The sequence below is a fragment of the Cebus imitator genome, unplaced genomic scaffold (genome assembly GCF_001604975.1).
Source record: "Cebus imitator isolate Cc_AM_T3 unplaced genomic scaffold, Cebus_imitator-1.0 Scaffold199, whole genome shotgun sequence".
NCBI classification, from domain to species: Eukaryota; Metazoa; Chordata; class Mammalia; order Primates; family Cebidae; genus Cebus; species Cebus imitator.
Genome location: NW_016107514.1, coordinates 334,310 through 361,871, shown reverse-complemented (window position 1 = coordinate 361,871; position 27,562 = coordinate 334,310). Strand labels below are relative to the sequence as shown.

The following is a 27,562-nucleotide window of genomic DNA, read 5'->3' as shown; positions in this document are numbered from 1 at the left end:
CTTTGCATAAGCCGCCATGCCCAACTGATTTATACTTTTTAATGTCATTCCAAAGGACACTGGGCTACGTTGATAGGCATATGGGTCCCTTGCACAGAACAGATTAGAATATAATCATTCAGTAAGTTCCTTTCCTTCACTTACCCTGATTGACATTGTGCTGATGTTTTGCATGTTATTTAACTTCTGCTCAACCTCCATTTCAGTTCTGCACACGAAAACTGCCTACATATTTGTTTGCCAGGATTCCTCCCTCCATGGACTCCTTTGTGCATAAACAGTCACTGACGGGTAAAGGCCCGGCCTGCTTACAAGCATCTTTTATGTTGCCTGACCTTACTCCTGGCACACCCCACTTAGTTACTCATTTCTGTACTCCATTAAAGGGCACTGTTAATGTTGGGTTTGCTGTGATCTAGGTTTGAGTACGTGGAGAGTGCCTTCTGTGTGTTGACCAGTGACAGGTAAAGGCTCTATCCACATGAGGGTACACTGAAGTTGAGTCCAGGAATAATGGTTTTAATACCCAGAGAAATACCAATGTTCATGAAGGAGGTGTTAGGATGATTTTACAATGGTGAAACAGCACATTGTTGAACATTTGACTAGCATGGATGTTTAAGAGCCAAGAAAATGTGTAAGGAGTAATGTCAAATTGTAGAAGTAAGAATATTCTAATTAACTGGACCACATTTTGTCTTCCCTGTAGTTTTTTAGCAGATAAGATGTTGTCATTAATATTTCTGTTATCTAATGTGCAGGCCGCTTTAATAAGTTTAAGTTTGAATTAATCAAGATAGGCTAGGTAATGCTGGAAGAACAAATTAACTCTGCAGCCCCAGTGACTTCCCACAAAAATGGCCTCTTCTTTGTTCACAGTGGGAATGGAAATTTGGAATGAAGAAGGGGCTAGATGAGATGATGTTCCACTTAGTCACCCAGGGACTAAGTAAGGAATTGTTGTAGCCCATGGCCAGAGTAAGCCCATGGCCCTGCCCATATGTAATAGGGCTGGGAATTGTGGGCAAGCATCAGGATATTAGGTAATCAGTTAATATTTTTGCAATAATCTGCTCTTGTGGTTACCAAAATTATCTTAGCCCCCATGGAGTCATAGAACATAGAACTTACCACCCATATGTCATACCCAACCCATCTCCAAAAATTCTTCACTTGCTGCAACCATTTCTCAGTTTTGAATCTCTAAGTTTTAGGTGGTTGTCTTATCTCTACATCATATCCAGACGTGGAGTCTCTCATTCTGGGGATGTATAAACTAAGAACTATGTTGTTCCAGGCATACTTGTAAGTGCTTGGGAAGCAGTAGTGAGCAAACAGATAAATTATCTGCCACATGGTAGTCACATTCTATCAGAGAGAATGACTAAACAAATAAGTAAATATATAATACTATGTCAGAGTTGGAAGAATTCTGATGACTTTAAAGTCTTTGAAATATATGATAGATTGCTTTAAAATATTTCATAAGTTTTCTAACATTTTATTAATGTGAAAATGTGAAGCAAATACAAATAAGAAAGTCATGTTACCTTGGCAAAAAGAATATTTATGCATAATGATCTAATTCATTTGAAAACAGGGGGAAAATGGGAATGCTGTATGTGGTATCTTGTTTTTCTTAATGTAACACTTTGCAAGCATTTCTTTTTTGGCCTTAAACAGCTTAATAGCCTAATAGCTACAAACATTACAGGCTAGATAAAAAATTAATGCTTTTTAATTTTTGACAACTTATATGATCATAAATGAAACTTATAAGTCTTTGCATATCTGAATATATCCCTAGCATAAGGTACTAGAAGTGAAGTTAGTGGATCTAAATGGCATCTATATTTATGATGCTGGATATACGTTGTGAAATAGATTTGTGAAAATATTATGCTTTCTAACTATTATTCCAATAATATGAGATATGTATATTTAAAACTTTAGCCCAAACTGCCATATTAAACTGCATATTTCCACTTGCAGGTGAGATTGATATTAAAAATGTGTTTATTATGCGTCCCCATTTCTTCTGTGAATTCTTTGCCATTTAACATTCCTCCTTTTTTTCTAAAAGGCTGTTAGTGTTTTTTTTCTTTTATGTGATACTTTGTGTATGAAACATCTACTTGCTACAATTTCTTAAAGTGGTAATTTGTATTTACTTTTAGATTTTGACATTCAGAAGTGTCTTTATGCACTCAAACTTACTGATCTTTTTTCTTTATGTTTTCTATTTCTCTTGTGCTTAGAAAACCTTCTCTATTTTGAGATTGGTAAAATATTTCTGTTCTTCTAGACATATTTTTAAATTATATGTTTTTGATAAAAGACATCTATATGTAATTTATTTTGGTGAAATGAGACTTTGATCTGAGTCTTTTCAGATAGTTTATTTTCTTAACACCACTTGTTAGTAAAATAATTTGTCCTTTTTTTCTATAGGTTTGTGATACTTTCTTATCTGTCAGATTTACACACACAGACACACGTCTGCTTTTGCACTTTCATTAATCCGTTTGAAAGATTCTATTTTTAAGGTTGTGTTGTGAGTGATGTCTCCGGTACTTTTTGGCCCAGATGTTAACAAAATTACAAATAATTCTTGGTACGTCTCGACGGAACCAGGGAGGGCTGTGGTACGGAGGCATTTAGGACCCAGGGGAAAGCTAGGCTCGGTATAGAAGGACAGAGATCGGGCGCACACGCCTCCTACCAAAATCACAGCCCCGTGTGGAGCCCAAGCTCTCATTCACAGCTTTCTAGAGAAATCTGAGCCCGAACCTGCCAGAATAGGGGACCTCACCCACCCAGTTCAGCAGCGAGGACACCTGCAGAAATACATTCCCAAAGCAAGGCTGGGCGGCGGTGTGAAGGTATTTGTTGCCTTTTTTCTCCCCTCTGTATTTGCAGAGCCTCCCCGCCTTTCCCCCTCTTGCGCGATGCCATGGCTGCGGCGTTTCAGCACTTCGGTATGTGGACAGCTCCCACCTGCAATCCCTCTGCACTCCATCCCTTCCGCACCCCGCTCCCCGCCGCCTCCGCGGTCCACCCTCCTCCCGGCGCCCGCTCAGCCTGCGCCCCCTTACACCATCAGCACCCCCATCTCCACCATCTCCGTCATCATTGCCACCATCACCAGCGCGGTAACTACAGTCACACAACTGTGTCTTGCCACTTAGACAAACAAAGCCCAAGGTCCGCAGGGTAGAGGGAATAGAGCTCAAGTTGACAGGCATAGGAAGGAAAGTTCAGGTGAACGAACCCCTGAAAACAAAGAGAGACGCCTGTTTGAGAGAAACGGAAAGTGAAGGCAGGAGGGAGAGACCCCAGGCAAGGGGACAGATGGGGCACTTGCCAGACACCAGCAGTTAGCCAGCTGCCTTTCAGCAGATTAGAGACTGTTTAGTTGAGGAAATTAACATGGCCTACGGCATAATGTGATTCCAGAAAAATAGAAATGTAAGCTCAACCTGTTTCTGGTTTTCCGATGGAGAATCACCAGGAAGCAGGGTGGGGGTGACGGATGACTCATATTCACCCACACGTCCATTTCCCTTCCTAAGTGTTTAATGCAGAAACTCTGGAATTAAGTTTTTTTTTAAGCTAAAATGTTTTGTAAAATAGGGACCCCAAAGGTTAACTCTGTGGCCATAATAAAAATAAAATGATGACAATGATAGCCTAAGAAAGGAGGCTGTCATTCAAATGAACTATTTTTTCCAATGTTTCTTTCTGTCTACTTATTTCAATTTTCCAATCTTAAACCTCTCTTTGAAGCAAAGAAGATAGATCCCTTGCCCAAATGGCCAAAGTAGTAATGATATTCATAGCAGATGGCCTTGCTTTGTTCATCATGAGTCAAGGACTGGCTCAGATTTGGAAGGCAAGATTTTTATGTGCTTTCTCAGTAATCAGGTGATAACACCATTTTCCTATAATAGTAAAGGGTAATAGACTGCAAAAATTGAAAAAGCATTTTATGTAACTCTGTTTTGCCAGACTCTGCTTTTAGAGTGCTATCATTTTCTATCTTGGCTGAAGGGAAGTTGGAACATCTTTCAAATGTCTGATTAATTTGAACCTGAAAGTCTAAGCCCAAGTCATAGCGCCTATTTAATTTAGTCAGGATCATCTGTTTTATAAGAGCTAACAAGCACCAGCAAATAAGTGCCTGAGCCTGTCATAAATAAAAATCTTTTGCTGGGTGCTCATTTAATTGATTTTTACTGAGCAGTAAAGCATTGGGATTTTTTGACGTTATTTTTTTATGAAATTAACATCTTAATAAAAAATGAGGTTATTTAAATGGGAATGATAGATCACATGTGACATGAAAGTTTAAACCAGAGCACAGAAAAGCTTGATTTTAAAATTGCCCTTGTGTATTTGTTCTGTTTCTTAAAACAGTGAAGTAAGTTTCATCTAAACCAGATTGTTCACCATTATAGGCACCGTGGAAAATAAAGACAGTCACAAATATGAATCTTCCAGAAGAAGTTTTGAGGAAGAATTCATACGTAATTCTCTTTGAGAATGAGGAATCTTAGCATTGTGTCAAAAGTTAATTACTGCTACTAATTATTTAGACGTAATTCCACCTGTCTCTAAAATTCGTTCACTTTTGAATCGCAAACAAGAAAACTAGCAAAATATGTGGTGAAATTGATTTTATAGAAGAAAATTTGGTCATTCACATAATGTTTCTTGGTTTGGTAATATCCACAGTAAACAAGACCTCTTAAAAGTCCCTGAAAAAGGAGATTCTTAAAAATCCCTTTTCTGTCTGCAAAGAATGGTTCAGCTCAGACAATTTTTAAAAGTGTACATGTTGCCAATTCTAGCTGCTTCACACCAGAAATGCAGGCCAGGAATCCAGTGCTTTTAGAGCTTTTCTCTTCCTGTGCTTAATACAATCTCTTGGGGCTGGGGAAATTTTTAAACAATGCTGTTTCAGTGAGATTTACAGGCATCTGTCTGTAAGCAATGACTTTTCCTGACTGAAATGTTATGCTGAGCTTATTAATTTTTATAGAATGCCAGTATCCTGGCTTCCTTACTTAAATGTTTTCTATTGAGAGCTATTTTGCCTTTAAAAATGTTTTCAATAACAGAAATTACTCATTTTTATAATAAATTTAAAGGTGAACAGAAAACGTTTTCCAGCAGGGTGTCATCATATATTTTTGTAGACAGGCTCATAGAAAAGTGCATCTTTTTAGAATTGCGGAGTACAAAGCTAGAAGGTTTTTCATTTCCCAAAAGGCAAAGTCTTGAACTCTTCAGAATTGACAGTGCCTGCTCACTTCTGAAGATTTTTTTTTTCCTTAAACAAAGAAAGGCACTTTATTATCCCTAAGAAGTCTATTCACAACTTTACATACTCCCTGATAGCAGAGACATCCATCCTTAGTAAATGGATCCAGGCTGACTTTGATCTTCTCTACTGTCCCCGTTACACAGTGACTCAGACAGAGGAGGCAGCACAGCAGAATGAGCATACAAAATATGAAGCTTGACTGTATGCACTCAGTCCAGAAATATGTCCTCAACATTGCCAAGAGAGACCTTCTTTTTGACCTTCTCCCAAGTATCGCTTGATTATTGTTCATTTTATCCAGATATTACTGGAATAAAGTTGTTTCAGGAGAAGGTCCACAGTGTGAATTTTGACAATTCTGCAACCTCTAACTGATGTTATATCTCTATTGAAACCATGCTTAATTGCCGATCTAAGTTTTTCTCAGCTTAAGGGAACTTTATGTTCTTTTGCTTGATTCTTTATGGATTGAAAATGAACTGGCCAAACATCCCTTGCCCCATGAAAAGCTTTCATTTATTCAGATAATGAGTTCATTATTCTTTCCTATCTCTGATGCCTCCCACAGCCCTTTTTTGTATCTTCTCAGGTCAGGTTGCCCTAGGCTTTGTAGCTTTATGCACTTGTCTGTGACAGGGAGTATCAGAGAAAGTTTTCCATGTGGTAGGCTAATTTCCTGTGAGCTTTCCTGCTTCCTGATTTCTGAGCCAGCAGAAATTTCTCCACATGTGTTTGAGATGCTCTGCTCTCGTTTCCAGGATGCTTTTAGCCAAATCTCCAGTTCCCAAATATTGTGCAGACCACTGATGACTCCTTTTCCATCTATGCTTCTTAAATAGCATCAAAGGCCTTAGGCAAAGTTCCATACATTTATGTGTGTCATTTACATAGCTTATTCAATGTTCATTATTTTATAGTTTTGGAGGAAGTAGGAGGGAAGTTATGGGCCTGGGAATAGCGTGATGGGGGTGGATGTTAAATTACAGGAACCATACATAAAAACCTTCTTTAAGTGAGGTCAAAACAAAACAAACAAAACACGTAAGATTTTTCTCTTTTCTTTTTCTCTTCTCCCCTTCTTCTTTCCCTTCCTCTCTCTAAATTTCCCTTCCTTTCTCCCTTTCTTCTTTTGTGGTTGATATATAGAGCATGCAAACATAGTGAGAGTAATTAACTGGGTGATCCGATAAGTTATTATGAGTGTCATTTCTCCGTAGGTATAGAACACATTGTAGGTGCCTTATGTTCCTCTTGGACAGTGTAGTAGGGCTGTCCACAGAGAGTGTGATTTCTGGCCTCAGAGGCAATTAACCTACCTCTCAACCCCTCTGGGTCATTATAAATCCTCTAGACCAGCTTTTCTCAAAAATTAATTTGCAAAGAAATTGCCTGGGGATTCTGTTACCTGTTCAGTAGGCCTAGGTAAGTCCTGACATGCTGTCACTAACAAGCTTCTGGGTGCTGCTGCCATTGCTGATGCATGGATTACCCTTTGAGAAGCAAGGGCAAAGAAAAGTTTTCTTTTTAAACATTCTCACTTTTATGTCTGACTATTAAATAATGACACTCGTTCCAAAACAAAACATAAACCACCCCATGTTCTGAGGCAATAAGAGCTCAGAAATTCTATTTCTAATTGAGGAGAAGGTTATAAAAATAGCTTCTTTCCTCCCACCTCACTCTTAAGCATGCTGCTGTGCTTTACTTTTCCCAGGCAGTTTTCTTAGCTGTGATTCCCGCTGCTGCCGTTGCCTGTGCAGTCACATCCAGAAGGGTCACAGTTACATGGATCTGCTGGGAAAACATTTAGTAGAAAAAGGGGCAAAGAGAGTTAATGGTCATTTTGGGATGAGTTCTGCCTTTCTTACATTCCTTTATGTCCTCTTAAAAAAAAAAAAGACTCTATTCTTAGAGAAATGCTCTTTCCCTTTGATGACAGAGGGGTCAAGTGTTTTGTTTTTGTTTTCCTTTCTTTTCCCATTGATAACCCTAAGAAGCACAACGAATCTGTTTTAAAAATGGGAGTATCAACTGCCCATGACTTCATATGGAGATAGTTGAATAGCTTATGAAACATCCCAATCTAATATTCTATGGCTCAACAATTTTTTCCCTATATATGTTCTTTATTTAAAATACACTGAGGTGTAAGGTAAATGCTACTTCAATTAAAGACTTTTTCTATCAGACACAGTGAGGAGGAACAAAAATCCCATACTTTCTCTATAAGTTGGCTTCCCCCTCAACTCCTTGCATTATTTGTCCCAAAGAAAACTGCAAAATTATTCTAGAATCCTCTGTCACATAGGTCCATCTTCCCTGAGTCAAAGTGTATTCCAATTCTGACCTGCCATCTGTTTTGGTTACAGGTTTTCAGTGTCTCTACTCTGATGAAACTCATTTCAATCTACTTTTAACATTTCTTAAGAGCAGGAGCAAATGGGAGCAAATGATTGTGTGCTTTTTTGCTGTTTTGAAGGGAGCCAAGGGAGTCTGCACAATGAGTATTTATGTGGCAAGAGTTAGTCCTACGCTAGGACTGAGCTAAACGTGATGGAAGGTGGACTGTGAAGCACAGGATAAATTCTGGTCATACCACACTTTCAGATAATTTAGAGTCTCCTCTCTATCCTTTCAGACTACTCTCCCTGTCCCTGCTACAGATAGTTCATACCTGTAAGTTGGCTAACATTTAAAGAAAGTCAATGATTCAGGGTCACGTTATTAACCACAGGTCTGATGATCCTTAGCCAGTACTCATGCAGAACTCCTACAAACCATAATGGCCAATTTGAAAATTCATCAATTGGAAAAAAAGACTACTTCTGGTCAGCACCATGGCACATGTAATCAACCAGCCTCTGAGATTTAAATGTAGGTTCAATAGGCTGTGTGTGAGGGAATGTATTATCTTTCAAGAAAGATTTCAAATAGATTTGCACTTAGAAAGATTTTTGGTCACTATGATTTTCAGTTTTGGTTTAGATGTATCAGCAGCATCTGTTTTTATTTCATTCAGTATAAAAATTCCTTTGTCATTCCTAGGTAAAGATGCATATTCAATTTAAAAATTTGTAGTAAGGTTTTAGCAAGGTAAAGAGCTGTAAGGGTTAACCCAATTCAGTATATATGGAAAATTTGAAACATAACTTCACACATACCAATGGATGTGGTAGTTGGTTAGACTTTCATGTACAAAGTGTTGTCACTGAGATTAACTTTTCATCCTTTTCTTGTAAGGGAAGCCCACAAAACAAATATGGGTATAGTTTCTTATTTTTTTATTAATTTAAATTTATATATACTTAAAAATTGTTCTTTATATTACTAAGAACACCCAGAAGCCATGCAAATTTGAGGTGTTGTTAAGCAGTTATTGATGTTCTTATATTTCAAATAATATTTAGGTTTATAGATTTTATCTTTCTGGTCATGACAACAATATTCTATTTTCTCCCCAAATTTTGGCAATTTTACAACATCTCTTAAATGATGTCCTTTAGGACTGGTAGGGTGTGGATGTGTGTGTATTGTGTGAGTATAGTTGAGTGTGAGGGCACTGATACTCAGAGTGATGTTAAAGAAAGCACCAACTTGGAGAGGCAGAGCAGAGTCTTGGACAAAACATGGGACAATTATGTTTGAGTGCAAATCTTTGTTCTTTCAGCCGTATCTAAATCTCAGATTTATCCTTTCATCTAATAAGTAACAACATAGCTTTAAAGATTGGCATGGAAATTAGATTATATAATACCAAAGACCTTGGCACCTAATAATACTCCATGAATATTTGTTGGTTATCCAACTTTAAGACTACTAGCTCATTATCTGACTTAGCTGTTATGTGCCCCAAATATTTACGTGGAGACAGCATAATTATATCAACAAGGATCTTAAAGTAGATTTTTTTTCCTTTCAGAAGCAGTTTTACTAACATTATTTCACAGGATTTCCCTTCAGCTCTTCCCAGGGAATTATCTTTCTTCTGTCTATCACAGTATCATTGTAACAAAGAAAAAAGATAATTGATATAAAATGCCTTGAAATAGTACATACACACATACAGATACATATTTTTATATAAGGCATTGCTAATATTATTCTGAATTTTTCCTGATATATTTTATGTGCATTTCTGAAGATTATAACAAAATAAATAAATGAGAATAACAGATCACAAAATTACCAAATTGAATTCGTTTGGATTTTCATACTCTCTGAAAGTATTTTTATGCTTAGACTCTTTGATTCGTAAAGAATACTGTTTATGTTTGTAGATGTACTTTCTTAAGACTAAATTCTGTATAAGGAAATATATATAGATTTTTTTCTAATGGAATCTTGAGATAAAATATAAAACTAGAACCTACAGATGACATGATTTTAAATACCATAATATGGATACTCTTCTTTCCTCCCTCTCATGCAAAAATACCACTACCTAATTTTCTGGTTTGCTGGAAAAGGTGTGGATTGGAGTGAAAAGAGGTATCCTCCACCTTGCTCACCCCAGAGAATGTTTATGAATTACTCTCCATGCATTTGAAATGGTCTCCAAATACAGAATCATCTGGGACTAAACCATGCTGGGGGGAGATGGTCTCTGAGGCTCACATGAATCTGCCTAAACTGGCCTGTTTAGATCATCGAGCACATTTCAGTGCTGACACCTTGCTTGGCACTCTGCTAGGCAGGGCAATCAATCCTTCAAACAGAATGACAAGATCTGTGATCTTTGATGTGTCATTTTTGCCAAAGGAAATATCTAAATGAAGAGAAAAAATTAGTGATAGCTGGAAAAGGCATAGACAGCTAGGTTTTCAACAGCTACAGTCATCTTCCAATGAAGGAAGGAGGAAGAAATGACAGCTAGATATCTGTAAGACACAGGATTAAGCCAGCCAAGAAAATCTATTTATCCACTGGCATATTTAGGCTCATAAAATGGTAAGATTAAAAGGAATTTTAGGGAACCAGAGTGAGGTTCTGAGACTTGCAGATGGTCACATGAGTCTTAAATCATAAATAATAGAACCTCTCTCCCACACATAAGAGAACAGCAAAACAGCAAAGAGCATGGGTTCAGAGAAAGATTACTTTGGGCCCAATCCAGTATCTGCCCCTTAGTGGCTGTGTAATTTTAGGTAGTTGTTTAACCTCCCTATATGCCTTAGTTTCCTCATTTGAAAAATGAAGACAATAATATACTCATTTCATACAGTTGTTCTGAGGATTAGATACTGTAGTCTATAAAAAGAGAGTCTGCAAATGCCTAGGGTATAATAAATAGCTATAATAAATAATAGATATTATCATTAATACCACCAGCACAGAAAATCATTTCCAGTTCTTCATGTGATACAAGTTCAGTGTGTTCATTTATAACTTGGAAAAGCTGAATGAGAACCAAGTCCTTTATGTGAACAAAATATTATAGTCAAATGCAAATGCTATATCCTGGTGAACATTCTTCATATAGCCTTTCCAGTGCCTTAAATATTATCAATTGAAGTTGTTATTTAAGCAGCAACTTATTCAGACTTCTGGTATGAAGAATTTGCCTTTAACAGAAAATATCTATGTTATCCTAAGTTATGATACCCAGTGACCCTGGCTTGAGTATTCTCCCCAGAAGCTTCTACTATATGCTGAGCACAGAATAAAGATATAGATTGAAGCAAATTTGTGTCAGATATTATAGATTGGAGGCATAGCTATATGTGGAAGCAGGCCATGAAAAATGCAATCTCAACTTTCCTTTTGAACCCATAGTAATTTATCTCAGAAACATTGTTGAGTTCCCTGAACTGTAAGGTAAGTAAGTTGCTCCAAGCTTTAAATCTTCTGTAGGGAATGAGCCATTGCTGTGCCTTGTGCTTTATGCACTGTGCTCTGTGGCTTGGAACTGTGAACATCACCTGGCATGCTTTAGGGAGGTGAGAAACTGAAGCACAGTGTGCTTAGGCTAAATTCTCTAGGAAAAACAAAATACTTTGTAGATGAACAAAGACATTAATCAATCAGCCATAACACCTCACTTAAGAATAAACTGTCCTGGAGGTACTGATACACTTATTCATTCATTCAAACATTTTAACTACTTTCTTTATTCATATATTCTAGGTCGATTTACTGAGCACCTACTTCATGGCAGCCACTGAGCTAGGCACTGAGGATGTGGTGGTGAATGCAATGAAGTCACTTGGCTCATGGAGTCGACCCTCTTTGGGCCATGCCCTGTATCAGGGATACACAGATGAATTAAATCCAGTCCTTCTCTGTCAGGTGTTCTGGATAAAGCAAGAGAAAGGAAAATGGCAATAGAATATGGTGTGGTCAGGGATGTGGGACTACTGTGACCTCTGAAGGTCAGGAAGGGTTTCCTGGGGAAACGAGTTTCAAGTTGACTTCTGAAGGGCAAAGAGGAGTCAATCAGTGGTCATGAGAGAGAGAGAGAGAGAGCGAGCGCACGAGAGAGCACGAGCAGTTTTTACCAAGGCACACAAAGGTGAGAAGAAGCTGCCAATGGCTACATGATCAGACAATAAATCTGGAGAGTTATAAAGGGACCAGAAAAATGAAAGGTCCTAAAACCATGCTACATAGTTTTATACTTTATCCTAGGACAACTAGATGCTAATGATAGATGTTAATCAGGGAGTGACATGGGCATATTTCAACTGTAATACAGAGAATGGGTTGAAATGCAGAGAATGGACTGGCAGCAAGGGTACCAATAGGGAGAATGTTGCAGGATAAGCAGATGAGTAGTAATGCAATATAAACAAAGACAGTGATCATGGGGATGGAAATAATTGGGCAAATTTGAAAAATGTTATGGAGGTGATTGCCTGGTAGTGGGCGATAAGAGAGAGGTGGAATAATAGTTGACTCCACGGTTTCTAGCATGGGAAACTGCATTGATGAGTATGTCATTTACTAAAGGACAATGGCAAGGAGCAAATCCAGTATAAGGAACTATGATTAGCTCAGTTTTGAACATACTGAATTTGTGTTTGTGAGTCAAGTAAGTGGAGATGTTCAGTAGGATGTCGAACGTGCAGCCTGAAGATCAGGAGGGAGCTACGGACTGAAGTTGTAGATGGGGGATCATGGAGGCAGCATGCTGGAAAACACTAACATTGAAGATGTGAGCACGGAAAGAGAAGATGGAGAGGGAGGGACAAAGGGCTAGGTGACAAATCAAGGGTAAATGGGATCACAGAAAAAAATGGGAAAATGGGAGAAGGAGGTCTAAGAAGGATGATGTGATCAACATTAAATAGTGAGAGAGCTCACCTACAGTAGGTGCTGAAGTTTATTTGCTGTAGTAACAAAAAGGACATTCACTAGTAGAATGACCATCTGTCTGAGTTTGCTTGGAAGCCGTTGTTCTAGCATCATTATTATTAGCACCCTGTAGTGCCTAAGTTTGGATAATATGCTATATTGTCATCCATGTCATTGATTGGTATGAGCAGTTTCAGCAGCATGTCAAAAATAGATTGCAATGAGTGTAGGGAAGAACTGGAGAAGGAAGACTTTGGGTGAGGCTGCTTTCTGAAAGGGCTGTCAGAGAAGGAATTTTAACATCAGGTGGGCAGTAAACTAATAGGTTTTGAAATTTCTTCCAATACTAGGAATCGTTTGTAACACTATTTTCCTTTACTATTATTGGTCCTCCAAATCAGTGAGAAGTAAGACTCTTATGTTTCTTACAGAATATCACAGAGCTAAATACTATATTCTTACAAGTTACTTTACGAAGCTGATGTTTTATAAATAAAATTATTTTCATTATTCTATTATCTTGAAAATGAATACCAGTTACTTAAACTGGCTTTTATCTTCTCCATACCCAAAGACATTGTAAAGTAGAAATATGTGGGCTAATCGTCTCTCTTAAATTATTGTTAGTCCTAAATTAAGCAAAAGAATCATCATTTATTTTGTATGATAAAGTTTTACCAATAATGATTACATTGGGAATAAATATTCTACCTCTTATTGCAGATAAGATTGACTTAGGAAAGCTAGGAAAAATATATGCCTCTAAGTTTATGTATACCTAGTGTGTCTTCTGATTTTTGGAACTTCCAGGTTAGACCGAACAGATGTCTGCAAGAGTTTAAGCATTTATATTTAAAATAAGATGCAAACAGTATGGGTGTTTCTCTGTATACCATTTTGTTGGAGAAATCATAAAGGATGTATCTGAGTGGATTAAAATACAATTATCATAAGTGAAACAGCATCATAGGAGAACAGACAGGTTATATACAATGGAAGAATTTTTAAACTCATATGGATAGTGGGTTAAGTGAAGAGCCAACCAACAGTCTCAAGTCCCTCTTGCCTTCCTAGTAAAAGAATGGCAAATGCAAATAATAAAGTCATTTGTAAATGTCCCTGTGAGCCTCCTTGCCCGTTGTTGAATTTGATTATTAGAGGTCAAGCTTCCAGCCATAAGTCTGTCCCCACCCCCACCCTTCACACACACTGGTGGAGGACTCCTGTGAGTCACAAACACCGGTGGGGTTAAAACAGGGAAAGCTTTTTTATAGTTAAGATACAAATGGCTGGCTTTTAAAAAGTGGGGGAAGGGATATTTATGTGAAAGATACTTCTGTTTGAGAAAAGAGGCCAATAGGAAGCAATAAATTGTACCACAGCTGTAATTTCTTTGCCATATCTAAGCCTGTGAGTGGTCCCATAAAGCATGCTGTCACAGAGAAGTATCCTTCTCTCCTGTCACTTTTTCTTAAGGTAATTAATAAAAGTGCACTCTATTGCTAATCTGGTCAGGCACTATTATGTTAACTGGTCAATGGAACTAAAACGTTCCCAAACATATTTCAAATATTTGCATATTAGGTATTCAAGTTGTCTATAATCAACTTATGCTCAATACCCATTTTAAGGATAATTTATCATTTGTTCTTTGGATATCTGATCTAATCAGACACACAACCTAATATACTGTTTTTCTGTCTAAGCTCCAATTAATTTGCCCAGACTTTCTTTGTATCATCTCTGTTTTGTTTCTTTTGTGTGTATTTGTTTTTCAGTAAACAATGGCCTCAGTTTTGCTTCTCTTTTGGATGGACACGACCACATAGGGCCTGAATGTGAAAGAAGACCCTCTATTTGTCTGTTCCAGGGCAGTCTGGTAGTAAGACACTGTTGAATGGGCCACAGTTTCAGCAGACCATCAGGTGAATGGGACCAATCTCTCTTCTTCCAAAATATCAGAAGTTAAACACTTGGAACGGAGATTTGGCCAAGATGACCCATTTACAGGCTGGACTCAGTCCAGAGACTATAGAGAAAGCTCGCCTGGAACTGAATGAAAACCCAGATGTTTTACATCAGGATATTCAGCAAGTCAGGGACATGATCATCACCAGGCCTGACATTGGATTTTTACGTACAGATGATGCCTTCATCCTGAGATTCCTCCGAGCCAGGAAGTTTCACCAAGCGGATGCCTTTAGACTCCTGGCTCAGTATTTCCAGTACCGCCAGCTAAACCTGGACATGTTCAAAAACTTCAAGGCAGATGATCCCGGCATTAAGAGGGCTCTGATCGATGGGTTCCCCGGGGTGCTGGAAAACCGAGACCATTACGGCAGGAAGATTCTTTTGCTGTTTGCAGCCAATTGGGATCAGAGTAGGTAAATGTAGATAGTGTCTTTACTTGGTTTTTCTTTGCTATAAGCATCATCACTGCATGTTTGGGTTTGTATGGCTTTACTTATAATGAACTTTCATCTAAAAAAATTTCACATGTTCAAGGAGGAAGATTTAAGGCCACAGGTGCACTGTCCTCAAAAGCCAATTCCAGATGAACAATAGAATCGTAACATTAGAGTTGTAAGAGACCTTAGAAGTTATTCTATTTATCAAAGTGGGTCATTCACTTTAGTAAAAATGAAGGTGGATCTTTTAGAAGAACCGTATATTCTGTATTCCGTGTTCTCATCTTTAATAACAGCAACAAAAATGGATTCATTAGGTGGCTTAATATCAAGTATTTTCAATGCATAAAATAATTTCTTGGATCTTCTCCATGACTTGAATAACCTGTATGTCTAGAGTGCCAGACATTTCTATCCAGATGCCTGCTAGACCTTTCTCCCTGAAAGACCTATACGGAACCTTAAACTTGACATATCTCAAACTGAAAGCATCATTTTTCTCACTCTACCTGCTCTTTCATTCACTCAGTCTCTCAAGCCAGAAATCCAGGAGCCATCCTTGACTGACTGCCCCTTGCTTTGGTATTCACATCCAATTAATTGTTAAGTCCTACCACTTTCTTATAAACCTCTCAAATCTCTTCACTTCTCTTTGCTCCCATTATTATTGCCTGATTAGGTTCTCATCATTTCCTCTTTCATTAATGCAGCAGCTTCTTAGACAGTACCAGTATCCCTGCCTCTAGCCTCATCTCTCCTGAGTCATTCTAGGTTACATCGTAGCCAGGGTGACCCTTCCAAAATTCTGGTACGTCACTTTCCCGATTAAATGGCACATTAATATTTTGTATTTTGAAATAGAAAAGTATGGATGATTCTGCAGAATAATTGTATTAGTCCATTCTTGCATTGCTATAAGGAATGACCTGAGACTGGGTAATTTATGAAGAATTTAATGACCTGCAAAATGATTGAAATAAAGTAAGGTTAGGATCCAACTTCTGCATTTCCTCCTCTGCTTCATCTTCTGCTCTTCTTCACATTCTCTGATCTAGCTGGTTGGGGATATAAGCCTTGCTTTGAAAAGTTTAGGTTTTTAAATGGCTCCAACCCTTTGGACTTTACCTGTCAGACACCCAAAGGAGAGACAGCTATCCCCTATCCCAACTCCAATCATCCAACTTCAAAGACACATTCTGCCTACTGATGCATCTTTATGGTCCTTGAGGAAGGTAGTCTTCCTCTACTTCCCTCCAAATCCTGTTTTTCTCAGGCACCCTACCTCTATTTATATTTCTATTAATGCATTTACAATGGAATTGTAATAGCCACTGTTATCATAGCTTTTTGAATATTTATGACAAGCTCTGCTAAGCATTAATATATATTATCTAACCCGCCTGAGAACTTTGCATGATAGGTATTAGCACTATGACCCCTCTTTTACCTTTGATGACCCAAGGCTTTTAGAAGTAAAGGAACTCATTCATGTTACACAGCTAGTGAATACACAGTGGGAGTTGGGCAATGGCAGTTTGATGTGAGAGCCAGTTGTCTTAACCCGACTTTACTGTAATTGTGTGTCTACTTTGTGTATTCTTACCCCTCTTCCCAAGACTGCAGGTTCCTTGAGAACAGGGAATCATGTCTTTTGCATGTTTATATCTTTGGGGCATGGCACAATATCCAATGAATGTTGAATAAGAAAGAATGAATCAGTTTCCAAAACATCACCTATGGCTTGAGCTTTCACAGAGATATTTAACCTAAAAATATCTCAATCCCCATAACCATTAACAGGAATTTCTAAAGTGCCTCTTCAGTGCCTCATGTCACTACTCTTCCTCTTCAAAATGGTAACAGTGTAGGGCACCTTGGTGACCACTGGCTGTTTTGTGGTTGATAATTTGAAATGGGACAGTCTAATCCTGGAAAGGCATTTGCATATTTTAACACTATTAGTCTAGAATTTGATTGAGACTCTACCTAGGCCTGGGCTGCCTTTTCATGTTTCTGCTCTGTTATTCTGTAATATGAAATAACGTATCATATATTGTATTATAATTAACGTAATTAATGATGAGTCTCTCACTACATTGCTTCACTGATGAGACAGATTTCTGGGTCTTACGATTCATCCATCTTTATCATTTACTCAGCAAACTTTCAGCGAGTATAGACTTTGTGTCAGAGCTTGTCTTAGGACAATGAGGACAGCAATGAGAACACACAATCCCCGCCAGTGAGGACCCCATTGTTCAGCCGAATGCTTAGCAATGGTGCAAACATATAGACAGCTCACTCCAGCTGCCATAAAATAATTCCTTCTGAGACACACAACTCATTGGTGCAGGACATCAGTGTAAACTAGAGGCAACAGCTATCCTCTCAAAAATGGCACATTAACATTTTGGATTCTGAAATAGGAAAGTATTGATGATTCTGGAGAATAATTGTATTGGTCCATTCTTGCAGTGCTATAAGGAACTACCCAAGACTGAGTAATTTATGAAGAAAAGGGGTTTAATTGACACAGTTCTGCAGGCTCTATAGGAATCATGGCTAGGAAGGCCTCGGGAGACTTACAATCATGGCAGAAGGTGAAGGAAAGGCAGGCACATCTTCACATAGTGGAGCAGAAGAGAAAGCGATACGGGAATGTGCCACACACTTTTAAACAACCAGCTCTCGAGAATTCTCTCACTAGACAGCATTAGGGCGATGGTGCTTAACGATTAGAAATCACCCCCATGATCCAATCACCACCCACCAGGCCCCACCTCCAACACTGGGGATTACAACTCAACATGAGATTTGGGTGGGGACAGCAGAGCCAAACTGTATCAATAATTATGCTGACTTCATTTGTGCATAGTTGTTTTCAGTGTTCTAGAACTTCCATGTGCTAAGACAGATGAGGCAGGGAACATCACTAAGTGGGGATGTACACGTAAAGAAATGAACCATAGTAAAATGTTTTATTTTGTGTTAGGATTTGGTCCCTGTATATCCCAAAATGTGTTGTTAAGAAAAAGAACAAATCTCTTAGTAAATAATCCAGATGTTTATGATTATGATAACCTCAGACAAATTACTTCACCTCTCTGTTTCTCAATTCCTCTTGTGTAAAATAAGAAGTTTGAACTATGTAATTCCTGAGATACCTTCCAGTTTTCATGGCTCATGATTGTGAAGCTCATTCAGTCTGATCCTATGGATAGGAAGGGACTAAAAATTCACTTTACAGTCTCTTAATTCACTAGAATTTTTAAAGTAATCTCTCTCTTTGTACTCTCCCACTCCACATTTGTCAAACTGTGCAGTATTATTTGTCCCAGATCATTATGGTTTTTAACAGAAAGGTTGTAATGACACAGCTATTCCATTGGCAGCCAAATATTTGATGCAAACAAACCTCAGTTTGAATTTCAATATTGTCATGTTGTTTACTGGTTATATAACTTTGGACAACAACTTCCCTGAGACTCAGTTTTCTCATCTGTAAAGTGGGAATGAGAGTGATGTCTATCTAACAGTATGGCTGGGAGGACTGAGTGAAATAACGCATTGAAAAAAACATAGCTTCTTGTTTGATACCCTGTAAGTACTCTAGATATTAGCTTCTAGTATTATCACTAATACTATAAAATATTCAGTGTTAAAAGTAATAGAGGACAGATGGTAAAATGAACTGCAACCAGAGGCTGGAATCCAATATTTGAAAATGGGAATGGGGCAATGAATGTGAACTATGGCATGCCTATCCTAAGCACCTGTTTGCTTCGTCCCCAAATGTGTTTCCTTTCACACAGACCCAGCTCAGTGGGGCCCAAAAGGCCTGGGAGGGCTGATACAGCTTTTCAGGGAGATGTCTTCACTCTCACCGGGGGCTTGAGATGACTGGGAAGTCATTTGAACATCTCATGTAAAGGGTTTACTAAGATTAAAATGGCTATTAATATTTATTAAAACAATGTAAATCTCATTCATCTGGACCCAGACACATGGACAAAAGCTCAGAACAATGAGCGATGAAAAGCACTATTCCTTAAGAGTCCGTGCCAGGCTCTGTTTGCTTGGTTTCAACGTGGCAACTGAGGCATAGGCAGTGCCTGGGCTACCTGAGCATAAATTGGCCTTGCATAGACATTGGACCCCAGTAGAGAGCTGACTGACTTCTGCATTTTCTGAGGCTGCTAGGCTGAATCAAAACCAGATGGATTCAATCAGCGCCCATTTTTTATTCAAAAAATGAACGTGACTCTCCCAGAGTGAGCAAAGTGTGTATCCCAGCTCCCCACCTTGGTATGTAATGGTGACCTAGGGGACATTGTTGGTCGATGAGCCCTCTGATTGTTCTCACCTGAACTCATATCGGCATTGGCAAGAATTTACTATTTGCCCCTTTAAGATCCAATCAAAAATAAATTCATTTCTTGCTTCTTTCTAAGCTGCAGACTCACACTTGGTCATAATAAGCCCAGTTTGCCATGAATGTCCCAGTGCTGGAGAAGAAAATGTGAGCATAAATGGACACATCTGTTTTTTCTGGATTTCACTCAGTTAAAAAAAAAAAAAAAGGTTGAAATTGGTCAAGCTATTTTACTTTCTAGAGTCTCAATTGTATCAAGTGGAAATGATAAGATACCTGGCATGTGGGGCTGTTGCAAGAATTAATCACAACTGCCCCTCTTGGTGGTGTCCAGAGGCCAAATAGAAGCATGATTAAGTGCATAAACTCTGAAATCCAATGGCCAGTTTCCAATTCCTGCTCCTCCTAAGCTGCCATGGGGTCTCGAGCAAGTTGTTTAAGTCCTTTTTACCCTCAGTTTCTCACCTGTAAAGTGGGGGTGATGAAGGGCATAGGTAAGTACTAATTGGTGCTCAGTAAATGAAAGTTGTTTCTTAAGAAAAAAATTAAATCAGGGAAATAACTAGGATACTGGGTCAAAAGATGTACTGTCTTTTGTAAAAATTTTTTATTGAGGTAAAAATTATATATATATATATATAATTATATATATAATTTTACATCTTTCCTACTTTTTAGTGTTCAGTCAGCGGCAGTACATACAATTATATTCTTTGTTTCTCCTTCATCCTCCTTTCCCCTCCCCTTCCCCTCTCTGGTAACCACCAATCTACTCTCTATCTTCATGAGATTCACTTTTTTACCTCCTGCATGAGAGTGAGAACATGAAATATTTGTCTTTCTGTGCCTGGATTATTTCAGGTAACATAATGGCCTTCAGTTCCATCCATGTTTCTGCAAAGGAGAGCACTCATTCTTTTTTATGGCTGAATAATATTTTATTGTGTATATATACATATATACTATATTTTCCATTTTTAACTTTTAAGTTCGGGGTACATATGCAGGTTGGTTACATAGGTAAACTTGTGTCATGGGGGTTTGCTGTACAGACTATTTCATCACCCCAGAATTAAGTCTGGTACTCATTAGTTATTTTTCTTGGCCCTCCCTCTTCCCACTCTCTACTGTCTGAAAGGCTCCAGTGTCTGTTGTTCCCCTTCATATGTCCATGTGTTCTCATCATTTAGCTCTCACTTATAAGTGAGGAAATGTGGCATTTGGTTTTCTGTTCTTGTATTAGTTTGCTAAGGATAATGGCTTCCAATTCAATCCATGTCCCTGAAAAAGGACACGATCTCATCCTTTTTTATGGCTGCATAGTATTCCATGATGTATATCCCATCTATCACTGATGTGTGTCTGGGTTGATTTCATGTCTTTGCTATTGTGAATAGTGCTGCGATGAACATATGTGTGCATGTGTCTTTAACAGAATGATTTATATTCCTTTGGGTATATCTTCAGTATTAGGATTACTAGGTCAAGTGATATTTTTGTCTTTAGGTCTTTGAGGAACTGTGACACTGTTTTCCACAATCTTTGAACTAATTTACACTCTCATCAATAGTGTATAAGCATTCCCGTCTTTCCACAACTTCACCAGCATCTGTTACCTTTTGACTTTAATAATACCCATTTTGGCTGGTATGACATGGTGCCTCACTGTGGTTTTGATTTGCATTTCTCTAATGGTAATGTTGAGCTGTTTTTCATGTGATTCTTGGCCACATAAATGTCTTTTGAGAGGTGTTTGTTCATATCCTTCACTCACTTTTTTATGGAGTTATTTCTTCCTTGTAAATTTGTTTAAGTTCCTTACAGATGATGGCCATTAGACCACTGTGGGATGCACTGTTTGCAAAAATGTTCTCTCATCCTGTAGGTATCTACTCTGCTGATAGTTGCTTTTGCTGCATAACACATTTTTTTTTTTTTTTAGTCATTCATCTGATGATGGGCACTCACATTGATTCCATATTTTGGCTATTGTTAATAGTATTGCCATAAACATGGAAGTGCAGATATCTCTTTAATATATTGAGTCATTTCTTTTGGCTGTATATCCAGTAGTGAAATTACTGGATCATGTGAACATTCCATTTTTTGTTTGTTGAGGAACCTCCATGCTGTTCTCCATAGTAGCTGTGCTAATTTACATCCCCTCCAACAATGTATGAGGGGCCCCTTTCTCCATATCTTTGTCAGCATCTACAAGATGTACCCTTTAAGGGCTGCAGCATTTGAGGCCATTACCAAGTTTCCTTTACCTGGAAAATTACAAAAATGCAGCTGAGAAGCCTGAGCTACCCATATGTGTAGATGCCCTCTGCAAAGTCCTCTCTAATAGCTTAGCTGTGGCTGAGAGACTCTGAGAAACCACTTCGTTTTAGTGACCCTACCTATTATGTTTATTATATTCTCAGGATATAAGAAAAGAATGGAGGTAGGGGTGAATCCAGATAATAAAAGCCTCAGAATACATTATAATAGTAACCATTAGTGTTGTGTAGACCAGCTGGTTTCCGAGTAGCTTGATGGGGGAAAAACAATTGGAAATGCATTGCAAGTCATAATATATACAATTATACGAAAGATTCTTTTGTCAGTGTATTGTTTGTTTCTCATAATTAAAAGTTCAGAAATCAGCAATCAGGTTGAAAACTAGATGAAAAAGTGATTCTTTAAGGAAGAAGAGGCACTTTAAGCATGAGTTAAATTAGGGTAATTTACTAGAGAGAAAAGAAAGTTGATAAACAATTTGATTCCACCTTCAAGTACATAGAGCCACTGTAAGAAGGCCAAGGGTCCAGGAGGTCCTTTCCCCCCAGAATACAGAGCGAGGGCCAAAAGGTTGCATTTAAGATGATGTCTGAGCCAGGACCTCAGACTCAGGGCTGTAGAGGTAAGGGATAGAGTAAAATTTAAGGAGACACAAAGAAACAGAATAATCAAAATAAATATTGTAATAAAATATTTCAAAAACTCAAAATGAAAAAAAATTTTGATTAACAAAATATCCAAATTTCATTTCTTTATTTACTTTGTAAAGAAAGCATGCTTACATTTGCCTTTTATTGCTAAATGTCTCTTTTTATTTTTGTAGATTTAGAGGGTACAAGTGCAGTTTTGTTACATGGATATATTGTATAGTAGTGAATTATGAGCTTTTAGTGTAACCATCCCTTGAACGGTGAACAGTGCACCCAATAGGTAATTTCTCACCTCTCCTCCCCCTTCCACCCCCCACCTTATGGAGTCTCCAATGTCTGTTATTCCACATTCTATGTCCATGTGTACATATTATTTAGCTCCCATTTCAAAGAGAGAACATGTAGTACTTGACTTTCTGTTTCCAGCATATCCAAATTTTAAAGAAGGCAGGATCAGTATTATTGATTTTCCTTTGGCCTCAGGCTCCGACTTGGCTCAGGGAAGCACCGCTCAGACCAATAAGATTTCTCAGGGGTAGAACCTTAAGTTGGCTGCTGATCAATTATACTACAGTACATAATACTGCACACGTATAGACTACACAGCTGCATAGTCTTTATGGTTCTCAAGCATTTCCATGTACGTTTTCTTATTTAATGCTCATAACAATTTGGAAGCTTCAGTATTACTAAGTTACTAATGACATAAACATAGTTTCAGGAGGAGAAGACACTTTCTAGTCAAGAAGCAATATGACTCATCAATGGAAAAACTTAACCCAGACTCAGAGCTTCCAATTCCAAGTGCATCCCAAAGGCATCTGAAGCCAATCACTCAGCCCCTGAGTGGTTAGATGTTTTAAAATATCCACGGAGCTTCTGAAAGACTGCAAGTGGGTTTCTTGGCAGAGAATGAGCGTGTGTATGAGCGTCGTGAGTCATGGTGGAGGGGACCTGAGGTTTGGGCGTAGTGCTTCTTAGAAGGCGCACAGTCGGCAGGAGGAGCTGCTTGATCTTACTCAGTAGAACCGTATTAAGCACCGTGGAATGCTTAGTATACCCTCTTCCGGGCATTGTGATAACTCAGAAGACCTCCATATTTCCAGCACCCTTAGACGAGCTGGGGCTCACTTGGAGAGCCCCTGATGTGGCTGTCTAGAATCCTAATATCAGCATCAATAGCTACCCTTTGTGTTAGGTGCTTTTGTGCCAAGTGCTTCGAATACACTATTTCTAAGGCCTACTGTAGTCCCACAAGGATCTATGTTTGTACGTGGGTAATACGTAATAGTGGTGGAATTATTCCCTAGTCTGTCTGCACGTAAGGACTATGCTTTCCCACTAAGTCCTCTTTATGGTCTCATTCCGACCCCGCATTCAGTTTCCAAAGTCTCTTGCAATCAAAAGCTGAATCATTGGTATATTAGGTGGCAAAGCAGCCCCAGGGTCCAAATTCAAGTTTGTTTGCTTCTACATTCTTTCTTTAACTCCCTCTCCCAGCCAAGAGGCACAGGTTGGCTCAAAGTAAACAATGAGGCTATTCCCTGGGTATTCAAATGGGACTCAGGCAGTGATGCATGTGCATTGGAAGCTGGGTGCACCAGAGGTTGAGATGATTCAGAAGGCTCAACATCGAAGGCCTCTTCTGTTCTCGATGTGAGTGAAAAGAAAGTGGAGAGGGATTTGTTGATTCAGCTTGAAAGTGAAAGGTGTACTGACCAATTGACAAGGCTTGTTATTCTTTAATGGAATGAATCCAAATCTCCTTCATGCACTCTTTAATATGCATACTGAATGGTAACAGTCATCTGGCCTTTTGTGGTTCCTGGAGTTCTGAACTCACCATCTCAGAATGACATGTCATAGCAGTTATCCCACCTCCAAACCCCCCAGGCATTAAATGATGGGAAAATGAATGTTACTAGGATATTTGACGTTCTTTCCTTCACAATTGTGGATGTGAGGACACTGTCATATTTACTTTCAAAGGTAGAAAACAACCCCAAATCTGTCTGATCTTAGGAGACAGGTGCTTTTCCACTTGCCCTTGTTTCTGGGAAGGTGTTCAGCTGTTTCTTGTGTCATCATGCCTTGCAGTAATTTATGTGATGGATCCACTGAAGATAGCAGCTTCTTCAAATGTCACCAGTCACTGCTGACCTGTGGCAGCCTCTCAAGGGCTAACATTGCAAAAGCCCCCACAGCTCTGTGGTATGATTTGGCAGTGGGAGATGGGCATTAAGTGGGTTCCTTCTTCTGATTAAAATCCCAAAGCCATAGGTGGGATATAACTCTTCAAACTATAAATAAGCCCACTGATTGAGGTTTGCCTTTGGCTTTTGCAAGAGTGTTAAAGGGCTTTTTACAGGTAGCAGGAGGTCTGTGCCTCATTCAGTTTGACTGTCCTCAGTTATAAGAACTCGTGGCATGAAAAGGGAAGATTTCTAATATATCCATGCTGAATATTGGTGAGGAAAGAAGAAAGGAGGCAAGCCAGGGAGATGTTAAGCTTCTCACCAGGGCCATGAGTAATCCTGCCCCCAAAGCCCAAAGCCTGCTAAGAAAAATCCAAGAAAGCCTGAACTACCTGCTCTTTCCACCAAAATATTTCCTGAATCTCTGGTGATGATCAGTTTTTATTTTGAGTTTGGGAATGACTAAACATAAACTGAAGAGTAGGACAGTTATTACAACCACAAAACCAAGCAATATTGAGTGCTTCCTAAGTGCTTACCGTGAGCCAGGCAGTAATGCTCTTATGTAAGCACTACTAATAACCATATTTTGCAGATGATGAAATCGAGGCTTAGAGAGGTTAGGTGATCTGTCCAAGGTTACACAGTTGGTAAGTGGCTAAAACCGGCAAGCTCTCAGACCTAACTTCTCAGTTAAAACACTGTGCTGGACAGCTTATCACTGGAACTCATTCACCAAATTTGAGGGGTGCAAAATCAGACATTTACAATAGCTCTCCAGGAGGTATCAGTAAGCAAGCCTTCACCAGTCACTTGAGGTCTCAAAATACTTTTAAAGGACCTCATAGCCTGAAAGACAAATCCTGTTGCCACATACTCCAATCTCACAGAAACCTAGCCAACCAAATGTTCAAAATCCTTACCTAATCTCTGCCCTAATTATTTGACAATAGTAACAGTGATGGCAAAAACAACTTTGATTTTTCTTTTCATTCCAGCCCAGCAAAGGACAGGAGATATTGCTTGAAATGTTTTATAAAAATTGGTCCTAATCTGGGCCTAATTTAAGATAGCAATCGAAGGCATCATTTCTGCCTTGCACTGAAATCAGTGTTCATATAGAGACTTTCTGTTGGCAAACAGAATCCCAGTTCAGTGGCTACCAGTGCTGTGATCTTGCAAGATTTGTACTCCTCGTACCCTTGCTTTTCTCCTTTGTTTGGTAATAATATGTATTTTGTAGAAATGTGAGGATGAAATCAGGTACTAGAGAAGAAGAGGTCGGATAGATAGATAGACATTTCCTTTCTTCCATCAGTGAGTTGGTTTTCCTATTTTGACCTAATCCAAAGCCTGAAATGCTCAAGATGTGATTTCTCATTTAGTGTAAAGATCTTGTAAAATGGAGCATATCTCTGTTGTGTGCTTCTAAAAGTCTATTGATTGATGAGGGATGAAGTTAGAAGAGTTTATAATGTGCCTTGATTCTGGCTTCCTTGACCCACTGCATGTGTACATGGCGCGCCATGTGTGTCAGTCAAATTGTTCTTTGAATGTTTTTTATGTCCCCTTCTCCCTCTAAGAATCTCCTTGTCAGATATACCCCACTACTCACTCTCTAATGCCACTTCGTCCAGGGCTCAGCTGTTTTATCCCCACCATCAACATCCCCTTACAATTGTGTTCAGGCCCTTAAAAACTTGCCTGTTAGAAGCCATCTTTCCCACGGATTGGATGGAAGAGTAATGGGGTCTCGGCTCAGAGATAACACAGCGGTGCACATCCCTGTGTGCCCAGGTGGCTGCTCATCAGGAAGATGTTAGCCATCACAGGGCTCCGACAATGTCATTACAAAAGCAGGGTGGGCTTGCAGGGAGGGGGCTGTACTGACCTCAAGAACAAGGTTTTATTGACAACATATCTTTCCAGGCTAGCTGCTCCTCTGAAATTCTCACTTATTAACCCAGAAGTTAAAAAGGCCTTGTAGATTTAAAAAAAAAAAAATTTCCTGTGATGGCCAGAAATCCAAGGGCCTAAGAATAACTTCCCCTTTCTCAGAGCAAGTCCCCATGAAGGCAACTAATGCTAAGCTCACTCAATTAGTTGATTTGAAATTGTGCTGCAATCCAGGAGCATGACCTGTGTTTGTTCTTCCAAAGGTCAGTGTCAGTAAAAGAGGGCATGTAGAAAAGGCATTTTAAAATCACGATGTTGCCTGTATGCCATTCACTATTAGATTTTCTAATAAGTATAGCTAGCATCCTGACCTAATGCATTGCAAATTATGAGGCCTTTTCCTGCACTGAAGCTCTTCTGGGCTAGTCATTGCTTTCCCCAGTTCTCAGTATGCCAGGAAAGCAAGTTTTGACTCCTTCATAAAGAAGATACTGTAGAGCTGAGAAGGAAAGCCCCTGGCACAAGCCCAGACTTCAACCCCCAATCTCTGTGCCCGGAGCCTCACCTCTATAACCACCAGCCAGCTCCCCTGCCCTTTCGATATGGTTCCCAGATAATCACTCGGAACAGTGATATACAGAACCTTAAACAGCCGCTGGGGATGATTAAGTGCCCATGTTTCGCTCTGGTTGTAATTCAAGCTCTGAAGCCATTTATTGTGGGTGTTCTATAAAGCAGTTGAAGTTATTGCCACTATGTCGCAAAATATAACATCAGACAGGAAAATAAAGATAGGGCAAATTTTGTTGTGAAGGTTTTAAAGTGATGTGTTGTTTTCTCTTTGCGCATTCTTTCTGTTCCTCATGATTTTTTTCTTCTCTTTGCCTCTATTTCTTCCCTATCTCTAATACTCCCTGATAAGTATCTAGAGATCTAATTTCAAATATGGCATTCCCATAAATAATACCAGTGCCTTTCTGGATTGCAGAGTGTTAATGTTAATAATGCTCCCAGGCACTGAGCATCTCCCTGAACACATGGTTTCCTTTAATCCTCACAATAATTCATTAAGGAGATGTTGTTATTCTCATTTTAAATAGAGGGTATTTAATCTCGACAAAATTGCAAAGCTCGTTAGTGCT

The 27,562-nt window shown here is 38.8% G+C and overlaps 1 protein-coding gene across 2 annotated transcripts in view; it reads left to right on the top strand.

The window, feature by feature from the left end:
- Positions 1–2,678: 2,678 nt before the first annotated feature.
- CLVS1 (clavesin 1) overlaps positions 2,679–27,562 on the top strand; it is a 199,310-nt gene continuing 174,426 nt past the window's right edge. Inside the window, exons 1-2 of one of the 2 annotated variants that reach the window (XM_017547540.2) lie at positions 2,679–2,882; positions 14,395–15,000. In XM_017547540.2, the coding sequence (XP_017403029.1) occupies positions 14,546–15,000 (455 nt within the window). In that variant the 5' untranslated portion in view covers positions 2,679–2,882; positions 14,395–14,545. Of the gene's footprint in view, positions 2,883–2,940; positions 2,979–14,394; positions 15,001–27,562 lie in introns of those variants that run through there. The other variant, XM_037745388.1, reaches the window with a different exon arrangement.